Here is a 12,255-nt window from a genome sequence, read left to right as displayed (position 1 = left end):
TGTAATTTCAATTAAAGTAATATTGAATTTAATATTTAAAAAATGTACATTTTTTCAATTACTCAAAGTTGTATTTACAATCTTGCTTAAATATTACATAATTAAATATAGAAACTATAGAAACTTGACTTCTAAAATAACTAGTACTCTAATTTAATATTTCAAAAATATGTATTTATCTTAAGCCATACTTATCCTCTAACAACTATATAAATAAGGTTATCCTTTAAAAAATAAAAAAGCTTTGACATTAAAAAAAATACTACGTTAATAAAATTTAAGTACAAAGATTGTCTATAATAATTTATCCGCTCAAGAGCTAAAGATATGATTTTATATCTTAGTTTCAAAAACCAAGTCCCTTGTGAGACTGAACGTGAGTCTGAAAGACTTACAATAGCATTATTAGCCCAACACGTACAGTCTATATGAGCCAAGCTACGCGACCACTTCTCTCCCTTTCCTCGTTAGGCGGGGACGCGCTGACGATCGGAGCGGGCGCTGTAGCGGTTGGGGCTTCGCTCACGCGACGTCGAGTGAGCGGGGGCTCGCGTCATGCGTCTAAGTCTATACGCGCACACACCGCGGCGCTGACGAGGGTTACCACCGCTAAAGCGATTTGCACTGACGCTATCACGATCAGGTCTCGTGATGGAGGTCTTGCTTCATCGTCTGAAGATACGTTACTGAAAAAATTCGTTATGTTGTCAGAAACTACAGAAACACAGATTTCTAGTCTTAAAGTTCCTTAACTGATTACGACATTATTTCACGTTTAACTATGTTGTTTAAAGTAAGTAACTGTAAATGTTCATTTGATACTGCACTATTTTCTATCGCATCGTTTTTTTTTCTAGAAAGGCTGACTACTCCTAATGAACTTCTGACGGTAGCATTTTAAAATAAGGTAACCTTTATCGAATTCCTTACCTTTAAAGAATAATATTCAAATCTACTAACTTGTAATCAGTTCCGGTGGGATCAATAATAGTTCTGCAACACTGCACGATGAGCGCGATCAGCAGACAGCCCGCCGCCGCCCACAGCACTGCGGCCGCGCCCGCGCCTAGCGCCACGCCCGCCGCACTCCCCGACAGCGCACTCCAACCACGCGACGTATGGATTGATACCGCTGCAGTTTGACAAACAGTTCAAATACGTTGTCATTTTAACAAACAAATATCGGTAGCTCAAAAAGTTCCAATCGTGACACTAACCACGATTTACTATGCATGATATTTGGAAGTAAAAATAGTTTTATATAAACAGTAGTTCATTAATGTTTCCCGTGTAAATCATACGACAAGTAAAGTACCCATTCGCTTAGTATTCTACCACAGACTACCATAGAGGTATAAATCTGTATAAATCCATATAGTGTTATTATATTTTTTTCTCACCCGCGGCGATAACGCTGACGCAGCCGGCCGGTATGCCGAGACCCATGTTGAACTTCTGCCGCTCTTCTATAAAGGCCACGCTGCCCATCACCATAGCAGATATACCGCATACTATCTGCAAACAAATACAACATTAATATCTTTGTACCGTTATCCTGCGTTGAATACAGTAGTAAATCAACTCAATTCAATAGTATTATAATATTTGCAATATATATTTGTTACCTGTAATACTCGAAGCCTTAGAACGATGGCTAATGGATATGAAAATCCTCGACGAAATATGTTCCCATTCCTTTCTCCAGTGAGCGGCGCGACCGACTCCTTTCTTTGAGATAGAGCTGTCTGAGAATATAAAATGCGGTAATGTGAAATTCTACTGCCCATAATACTTGCATTAAAACATATAATTGTGTTACAAGTGAAGAAATCTGACAATCGTAATTTATAATTTATTAATTGACATCACAGTTAAAAGTGAAACAAAAGATATTGAATTTCAGATTTGAGTTTTGTTTATGGGCTAAGGATGACAGTGTCATAACAATATGAGCGTCTTTGATTACTTCATATGCCACAAATAATTCCATAAAATATCACCTTAAATTAATACGAATTTAAAGCAACAATATACACTTACAGTGTACAAATGCTTGAGCTTGTGTATTATATTACAATATTATGCTTACAAGTTCAATTTTCATGAACTTATCTTTTATCTTTTATCTGTATCTTTAAATAAAATATTTTACAATACATTCATAAAACTAGATTATGTCTATCTTACCACGTTCAGCTCCTCCATGTCGTCACAGTTGAAAGGCGGCCTCACGCATAATTTACGCTTCATAGGTATTGAATTTCAAATGTCTGCGAGCAAACTCTCCCAGATCAATAGTATCTTGACAACTGAAAGAAAACCAATCTGCAGAACAAATATTTTGTTTGATGTAGGTCAACAAATTGAAGGTTTCTTCCTTGTAAAGAACTCAAGAAACATGTTACACGTGTTTCTTTAACTATGACAAGTCTAATTTTCTTGTATGTTGATATAGAGTATGTTTTAGATTTTTTAATATATCTAAGAAATTGATGAGTTCAGAAACAAATGACAAATACGTTTATAACACCATTCATAGAATCAACATTCGCAAAGTTTAAATAACTGCATATGCACTGATATATTTGTGATATAATATTAGTAAAAAAAACATATAACAGGCTCTAATTTTGTCCGATTGTAACCGTCTATAATCTAGACTTCTAGGGACTTTAACTTAATTTCTAGTCGGTTATACTATCACACGTTTTGTGTAGACGAAATTTGAAAGTAAATTATAAAAGAAAAATTATAAACAAACTATCAGTAAACAGCTTGTCATCAGATTTTCTATATCCTAAATGGTAGGGCGTGAACCATATAAAATATTTATTAACGCAAACCGCAAACTGAAATCGCCAATTTACTAATGGATTTACTGCGCAGTCAAGTGTCACTGGCGTTAATTAAACTGTCAGGTTCGTAAGATAGGTATGAATAAATTGTTTAGTATAATATTAATTATTTAAAAACACGAGATCATAAATTAAATAGCATTAAACAAACGATATATTCAGCAACATTTTGTTACAGTTAGCGTGAGTTTCCACTATCTAAATACCAAAAAAAAGTATATTGCTATCCCAGTTCTTCTCAATGATAGTGACAAAGAAGACGATATGTTTTTAGATAAATATTTCGGTTCTGGAAACCCACCGTTGTCGATAAATCTTATTCAACTTGACTGTCAGCTGTTATTACCGAATTGACTTTTCGTTATAATAAAGAAAAATGAAGACATAAATAAAATTTCAGTTATAAAAGGTAAAGGTACGAAGCAATATTTTACAAAGGAAACAAAAATAACCATTTTTTATTTTCTTCTAAGATATACTAATAATAAATTTATTTACTCATATTATTTATAAGTAAATAGGCGTTTTTGTTTACTACTATTGAAACTTGAAAGTTGCTTTACAATTACTCGAATACACAGCTTTGTAACAATAGAACCAAAATCACCACAATTAAGTCTGTACCGGCTTTAATCGAGAAACTTTTGCCCCCGAATTGCGACTTTGAAGCGCAAATCACAACCCAATAGCTCATTAATGCTATAAGGCAGAGCTTACTAAAGGTTCATTACTTTTATAAATGGAAATAATTTAAGGGGAAACGGCTCCTCGTAATTACTAATTTTTTTTTCTAAAAGCTTATTTTGTCTTCAAATAATACTTTGGAAAGTCAAATAAAGGTCTCAATACGTTATTTGTATTCGGTAATATCTAGCCTTTACAATGGAAAGTTGAAAATCTTGTAATATTATAAAACACGAAACAAACTGAAATCTATAACTTATTAGAACTAGGTAACAGCTGATAGACAGTACCCCTGCAGATAGATAATGTTGGTAACTCTATGGTATACGTTACGATTAAATGTATATCAAAAACCAAAAAAAAACAGTAGTTAGTCTTCAGGAACTTTTTAATATTGAATTATTTAAATTATTTTATTCAACGTCAGAGAGCACCAACGTGTGCAGCGACGCAGAGCAGCAACGTGAATACTATTGTTTGTGAAAGCAGGAAAACTCTTGACATCATTATGAGGTCGGTTTCCAGTTTCCAAATTGAATGATTAAGTAATTTCTATGTTAACTAAATTACTAATTAACTCATAGGTGCTCGTATTATTTATTGATAAAATATGATAAAAATTGTTAGAAAAAAAAATAAATAATAGAATCGTAATTTAAAAAAAAACTTGAGAGGTGTCAAGGGACACCCGGATGGAACGAAGTTCCTTTCGATTAAATAGTGAAGGAACCAATGTTTATTCTATGAATAAAAAACTTAAGTCTTCACAAGAAGCACATTTTATTTCTATGAATTTTCGTTATATTGTCACGTCGTTGATATGGTTACTATAGCAAAAAGTGTCGTGACAACTTTTCGTAAGAATTTTTTCCGTCTAGCCCCCTTTCACAACGCGCGATAAGGAACTTCGTTCCAAAACATTAAAAACAGTAGAAAAAAATTATCTTTCTTTCATAATAAGAATTTTCCAGAGCATATTTCATTCATTCGAGTACTATCAAATTTAAATAAAACTGGCACTGGCATTTTATTAATTTCATTTGATATGCTGCAAAAAGGAATGAACATTTATGTTATCGGAACCTTTATCATTCACTAATGAATGATCTTTTATTTACATTTCATACAGCAAATATGCAGAAAAAATAATATATAATTTGCACTCAAAACTAAAAATACGTCGCTCACTTAAACATTCGTACAACACAGTGTCACACAGTGTAAGTTTTAGAATAATGGGTTAGCTTACACAGCGTAAACTGAAATAAGTACGGACATTGGCCGGCTTTTAAACATGAGTGATTACATCACTGTACAAAGTAAAGATACGAATCTTCTCAAAGACGATGAAAATTACTAAAGTTCGTTAAAAGACGTCAAAGAAACAGAAAACAACAAATTCTTTTTATATCAACGCTATTGCTATTACGATCCTATTTAATTTTACAACCACAATTTGAGGTCTTTGATCTCAGAAATGTATCGTAAAAATTAACGCCGTCGTTCAAATGATACTTGAAGTTTCACCAAATGGTGATGTTAATTGGCATTTAAACGCTATTTTATTTGCCTCTTCAAAATTTAATTACGAAATAAAAGGGTACCTTGGCGAGTTTCAAAATTGTATTTAAGAAGCGTAGACAAAGGATTTAATTGAATTCTTCATCTCTAATAATAGAGCCCAGCTTAATTAATGAAAGGAAAAATTACATTTATAAATCAATAGGATCCGTTAAAAAAAAGCTAAAACTATTTAATTAATATAATAAAAAAATCTATATTTGCACCTGTCTTGCTATTATGTTCTGTCGACACTCGAGTAGTGATTAATTATAAGACTGAATCAACCTGCACTTGGTTAATTCCTGTACCTTCTACTTCAGAAGAGGGCCCTCTGATTTGTATAGGCGAATTAAATACAAGTGAGAACTTATACCAAATCAATCTAAACAATTTAATCTTTATAAGGCAGTAATCACAGACTTATTAAAAACAGACATGTTTGCATCATAAATTTAAACACTAAAAATATTCAAAACAAATCCATAGATCATAAATTATATCTATATCCAGTCAGAGAAATGTGTCAATGAAATTTCTCATCTCCATTGAATTCAACTATAGGTTTTCAGCTTATATTAAATTCAACAAAAAACGACGACATAAAAATAACAATGGACTTAAGAACCGGACTTCAACATAGAAAAATATTACACGTAAAATTTTTCTCAGAGTTAATTCTTTTCTTCTTCTTTGTATGCTTCATTACTGAAGATCGTGCTCGTCTTGATATACCTTTACAGTGTCGACCAGCTATCTCCACGCTGCCAGAGTTAATTAATAATGCGATTTTAACAAAAAAAAAATCACTAGACTGGAGTAAAACCTGGAATGCGTTTCGTAATATGCCTAACATATTTCCAGATATAAATAACGTTTATTATCTAAAAATAAAACCTATTTATATCCCTTATGATTTGATACTTGTCTTGATTGGACCCTTTCAATTATTTTCGGCTTTCATTCGTCTTCATAAAATATTTACGATTCGCACTTTATTCCAGTTATGGGTCGTATCTCGAAACTATTCGAAATATTCATATATAAACTCTTCAATATACTGCTATATATTTTAGCATATATAGTCAGTAGTAATCTGCAGGTCCTGTGTTCGATTCCTGCCATGTATCATTTTTTTTTCAATTTTTTATTTACATATGTACATTTATTGTGAAGGACAACATCGTGATGCAACCTGCATAAGTGTGTGAAGTCAACTAACCCACACTGGGCCAGCATGGTTGACTACAGCCTAGTCACCCCTGAGTTAGGGTAGGCTCCGAGACCCCCAGTGGGGACATAGAACTGTATATAGAAATAGGCACAATTACTAAAGAACATAATATTAAAATCTACTGTAACTTACAAAGCAATCCTATAGGTGTTTATTTCTCTGAAGACGAGTTATTTCTTATCCGAGCTTATTTCAGTTTTAATAGTGGCAATCAGGTTGTGAACTTACACGTATTCTCTCACCATTAATACATTCTCTTTTAAAAAAAATAACTGAAATTATATTGTTTTTTCAAATGTATTTAATTAGTGGTAAATTTAAAAGTAAGGTTATAATATCATATTACGCTTCCGCTTGTTTTGTTCCTCCATAATAATTATAATAGCAATAATTTTCAGAGTTTTCATTGTTCATGGTCTTGGAATTAATTAACTTTTCAACTCTTTCATCATTTTGCATGTGTTATTGTTCCATTTACTCGTATAAATAACATTTGATTTAATTAATTTCGTATACTATTCAAAGTAATTGCGAATAATTTTATGCTTTTTGGTGGATGGATTCTCGTTAAAACTGAATGCATTATATTATATAAATTATATGGCTACCCACATAATTAAGCTTAGCATACTTATCCCTAAGGATTGTGGGTTATTCATATTAAAATTGAATTTTACATATTCGAATAAGCCGGAGTTGAAAATTTAACAACGCCTTTATTCTTCGAAATTATAATAATTAATCATTATACTTATTCGGTACCAAGTTTGTTGTGATTTTGAGACGGAAATACACAGTACACAAGTACAGAGCCGGCGCGGCGTTAGGGTAAGGCGCGGTTGGGCGACCGCCCAGGACCGCTGTAGGGAAAAGGGCGCCACAGACAAAGAATTACACAGTCTTACATAACTGGTAATATATAGAAATGGTTACACTTTCTCATATTACTGAAGATTAATCCAAAGCGTTCCGGAAAGGACGGCTATTGACTACATTAAACGAAGCTTGAATATTTTGACCCTAAACTTTTCCTATGTTTTACAATGATCTATTCTCGAAATGGAATTTCTTTGAAGATATTAAAAAAATCAATTTCATTTCTTTAGAACAATAATTAAATAGACATTTGGCTATGTCCTGTTAATAATTTATACATACAGATACAGTCGCTACATAGAGTTATATTTAAATGGTCTTTAGACTTTAATTTAAATGTTAATAAACTAGATTGGTCTAATTTTTATCGACATTAATGTCTGTCCTAGGTATTAAATCATACAATAAAATTGATACAATGATTTTATAAATGAATTTTCTTCGACAATTTCAATTTCGTTCTCTGGAAATATGACAAAATCACTTCATTCTGTAGTGTAGTTGACAACAATAGGAGCAAATAAAGTCCTCGGACTGCATCCCCGGAGAATCAATTATAGTACGGCTGCTGAAGTGTTGGTACAATTGTGTACTGGGGTTTGTTGACATTCGAGGAATCAATTCAAAAGACACAGGCAAGGCATATATTCATTAGTACCGGCGATGGCAGTGATAACCAATACTGACTACTTTGATTTTAAATTTCTATTTATAAGCAAAACATAATTTTTTTTTTTCGGAAGTGTGTTTTTTTATGTTTTACAATGGCCTAAATGACATGAACGATTATTAATATGACCTTACTTCATTCGATTCGTATTCCTCGGAAATATAAATATAATAATATCATTTGTTGCAAGTTTCATTTGGACTAAGATTCGAATCCGTACTTTTCCATGTTTCGGAAACAAATTTAAGTTTATTTGTGATTTTTAAAATATGGTTCATTTATTCCCATCTTTCTTTCAACTTTATGTTTAAATCTACATGTTACTAAATCAGAATTTCATTATTAAAATAATTTAGAATTCAAACTTAGAATACAAGATGAAAAAAAAATTAAAAACGACGTTGTTGTATATAATTGTTTCAACATTTTTTTGTTTTATAATAATGCATACTTTAAGGTATTTAAATTGTCAATAAAATCAAAATATACATAAATCAAATATTTTTTTTTATAAAAACTTAAGTTATACGCATTCAAAATACTTACCGCAATTTTTGAAATAATATCGGTTAAAACTATAGTATCCACAACAATAAATGTCACATACGCTTTAAATACTGAGTACCGTTAATGAAACTTTTGAAATTCACGATAAGGAAAATCCGTCCGGCGACATGCGGCAACCACAAAGGCCGTAACTCGACTGAAACTTGCCACTAAGGGTAAGCGATGCCTGGTCTACGTTACACCCTAACTACGAAAGTCTTAGATTTTTCTAAAGTGCAGAAGAAAAAGTGCTTGTGAAAAAAGTTTCTTGTGCATAAGAAACTTTTTCATTTTAATGTAAAAAAAATACATTATAAACTATAAGTATCACAGTTGCAGAAGGTAGTAACATTTAACTTAAATACGAGTATGTTTGGAACCTTAAGATAGTAAAATGAAGTAAAGAAGACTTTCTAATACTATAAATGCCAATGTTTGGATGTATGGATGTATGTTTGGTACAACAGCTCAACCGATCTCGATGAAAGTTGTCATAGATGTAGAACAAAGTCTGGAAGAACACATAGGCTACTAATTAGGTTTTTTTTTTATCCGGCGACATCTAGTTAGTTTATAATTATGAAAACTTAATTTAATATTAATATATGACTGTTAAAACTACCAGTTACCCGCTACTTCGTCAGCGCGAAATAAGCAAAGTTACTCCAGCTTCACATAAACTATCATCCTTAAAAGTCCTCTCAAAATCGATTCAAAGATTCAGAGATTACCTGGAAAACACACGATCTTGCAGATAGACAAAAATATATATTCTTTATAAACATCGCGAACATAATCTTAATATATATAAATCTCGTGTCACAATGTTTGTCCTCAATGGACTCCTAAACCACTTAACCGATTATAATAAAATTCGCACACCATGTGCAGTTCGATCCAACTTGAGAGATAGGATAGTTTAAATCTCAAATTATAGTCGCAATTTTAATTTATTGCTAATTATTTGTCTGTTATTATTTGACACTCACAATTATCTGTTAACTCCAAATGATCCTAACAGATGTCGATACCTTTCGACTGGGTTGAGTAAGTAATCAATAGATGGCGCTGCTATGGTAAATCTACGAACGTGTCATATAAGCTACATTTATTTTTATCTATTTTTCATATCCCAATTAAGTTTTTTTAACTGCGCGCGGACGGAGTCGCGGGCGACAGCTAGTGTTCTAGAAATATGATTCTTTCTTAAATTTTGTGTTGAACTAATTTAAAGCGGTTTAACCAAAGATGACAGATTAAACACGAAATAGTCGTTAAGTTTTCGATTTTTTTTTAATATCCAATCATTTTCGTAACGCTTTAGTCGCTTAAGAAGACGGCATTTTGACATCCTTCTGAAGAATAATTTAACTTTAGTAACGTAATAGAAAATTATAATACAAACATCAAAATAGACTTGTGTACAGTAATCATGGCATGCCCTCTCTTTGACAATAACATTTCAACTTCCCAATCACGGTTTATGGTTAAAAAAAAACATAATTTCCATGTTTCAAAAGTTGCATAACCCAACATACCTATGTTTAATTTTGGGGCTGAAAACCTTAAATGCTTACCTTAATTAGTTACTCCTTTGGGCTCCAAAACAAAAGAGCGTCATCGCTGTCTAAACTAATCGTACTAATATTATAAATGCGAATGTTTAGATGGATGGATGTTTGTTGCAAGTTATCTCCAGAACGGCTGCATAGATTCTGATGGAATTTTGTATAGATGTAGGACACAGTTTGGAAGAACACATAAGGCTACTAGTTAAAATCTTTTTTTTTTTTAATTCCGCGCGGACCGAGTTGCGGGCGACAACTATTATTTAATAAGTTATAAAGATTTAATATACAAAAATGTATATTTATAATTTATAAACGATACACTGTAATTGAATCGAAGTTGTATATATATACATATACATTAGACAAGGTTTGCTTATGTAAACTGCCTATAACTTGCCGCATTCACTCCGGTGTACAACTCAACTGAAATGCTGACATTAAGTTGAATAGGAAAGAAGCAGTACAAGACGTTCATTAATCGTTTATCAGGCAAATGGGATGGCTATAAATAACTTGTTGACGCAAGCAGACTTCGAGATCAATGGGTTTCTAACTATTTGAAGCTTAGCATTTCTAAATAATACAAGCTATTACCTACTTAAATACTATCATGGTACTTGTAGTAGAATGTATGAAAAATATATATTTTCTAGCATTAAAGTTATAACAACAATTCTACGAGTATCTTAAATAACATTAACAAAATAATTATAAAAGTTAATTTGAAACTGAAATAGAAATGAAAGTAACATATCGCAATAAACAGCCAAACAATAAATACACTTCCAACTTCAAACGAGTTTCAAAGCTAAAGTAGAGAACTGAATAAACTAGCGCTTCCAAACTCCAATACTGCAAGAATCTTGCAACAAGATCATTATTAAACCTAAACTTGTTTGCATATGATTCGTATGAATGACTAGCAGTTGCCTGCGACTTTGTCAGTGAATAATTAAAAAAAAATAGTATTAAATAAAGCTTATTCTAGTGTAGCTTCCAACCAGTGAAAAAATTTTTTCAGAGAAATTGTTCAGTAGCTTCGGAGCAAACATTTTAATAAAAAACATTAGTGTAGGTAAAAAGTATGTTCAAAGTTACTCATTATTGTAACTTGCGGTTCAACTTCTATGGTATTTTACGAACAGACTCTACTCTATCCATTTTATAATACAAACTATCATATAATTTAATAAAGAAATTGTATCATTTTTAATCGCCAGAGATAATTCTTTGAATTAGAACATTTCTCGAGAAATGTGAGAGCGGCCTTAAAAATAATGGACGAGCTTGAGAAAAACTTGGTGACGTCTCAAATATGTCTTTGAAAAAGGTACACAAAGATACATCACGATACTATTTAATATAGTAATTACAACATATAGAATTTACTTCAGACATTTTGTTTGCATAGTGTTGTAGTTGATGTTTCACAATATTAGCAATTTCTTGCTATACTCGTATATGAGCAACTAGCTGTCGTCCGCGACTTAAACATTTTCCGTTCCGTTTTTTATTATAAATGTACAATATTTAAATTAATATGTCTCGGACTGGTTATTTATTTTCTTTTGTACGAGAAATTAAAGTTGAAATGCCTCCTAAAGAATTGTCGTACACTTTTATATCACAAAAATAAAAAGGCTGTTGCCTGCGGCAACTCTAAGACCACTTGCAAGGATATTTCCAAAGCAATTCCAAAGACCCAAACTGTACTTTTCTATTATCAATTTTTACAACCGTTGAATTCTCGGAACATGAAAACAGAAAATAACAGCGAAAATATTTAATTACTTTAAATATTTGTTACAACTTTGTTTATCTGTATTACTGTTTGTAATTTCGTCTTTCAGTCTTTATTATTTCGGAGATATGCATTTGAAATTCGAAACAATTCTTTTATAATTTAAACAATCATTGAATCGTGAACTAGGGGTTTTATTGGGTTACCAGAGGGTAACATTTCGCATTTAATTTACAGTATTTTTATTTGGGCGTTTTCATTGTTCGACCACAATATGAAATTTTTATAGCTATTCAGGCGTTAAATTAAATTCTCAATTACATTTTGTGTATGATAAAGTAAAGAAAATTGCTGTTTTAACAATATTGGAAGTATTTTAAAATTAATTTATTTTGAAGTGAAACCTTCAAGCATAATAGGTACCTAATAATTAAAACCGTACAATTCTTATGGTAAGACCATAAAAATGAATCATATCAACGCCAACGTTTATTTATTAAACACAACTATAGTTTCTT

At 31.7% G+C, this 12,255-nt stretch overlaps 1 protein-coding gene across 1 annotated transcript; it reads right to left on the bottom strand.

Annotated features, from left to right (window-relative positions):
* Window positions 1-321: 321 nt before the first annotated feature.
* Window positions 322-8,552, bottom strand: LOC123721187. The gene is made up of 6 exons (XM_045679028.1): window positions 8,426-8,552; window positions 2,188-2,309; window positions 1,626-1,745; window positions 1,401-1,515; window positions 961-1,132; window positions 322-686 (listed from the first exon to the last, which is right to left on the bottom strand). The coding sequence occupies exons 2-6, from the start codon at window positions 2,248-2,250 to the stop codon at window positions 554-556; spliced, it is 603 nt and encodes a 200-aa protein (XP_045534984.1). The 5' UTR covers window positions 2,251-2,309; window positions 8,426-8,552; the 3' UTR covers window positions 322-553.
* Window positions 8,553-12,255: the final 3,703 nt, after the last annotated feature.

The sequence above is a fragment of the Papilio machaon genome, chromosome 8 (assembly GCF_912999745.1).
Source record: "Papilio machaon chromosome 8, ilPapMach1.1, whole genome shotgun sequence".
Lineage (NCBI taxonomy): Eukaryota > Metazoa > Arthropoda > Insecta > Lepidoptera > Papilionidae > Papilio > Papilio machaon.
The sequence above is the reverse complement of the archived record's forward strand: the minus strand, read 5'-3'. Positions and strand labels throughout refer to the sequence as shown.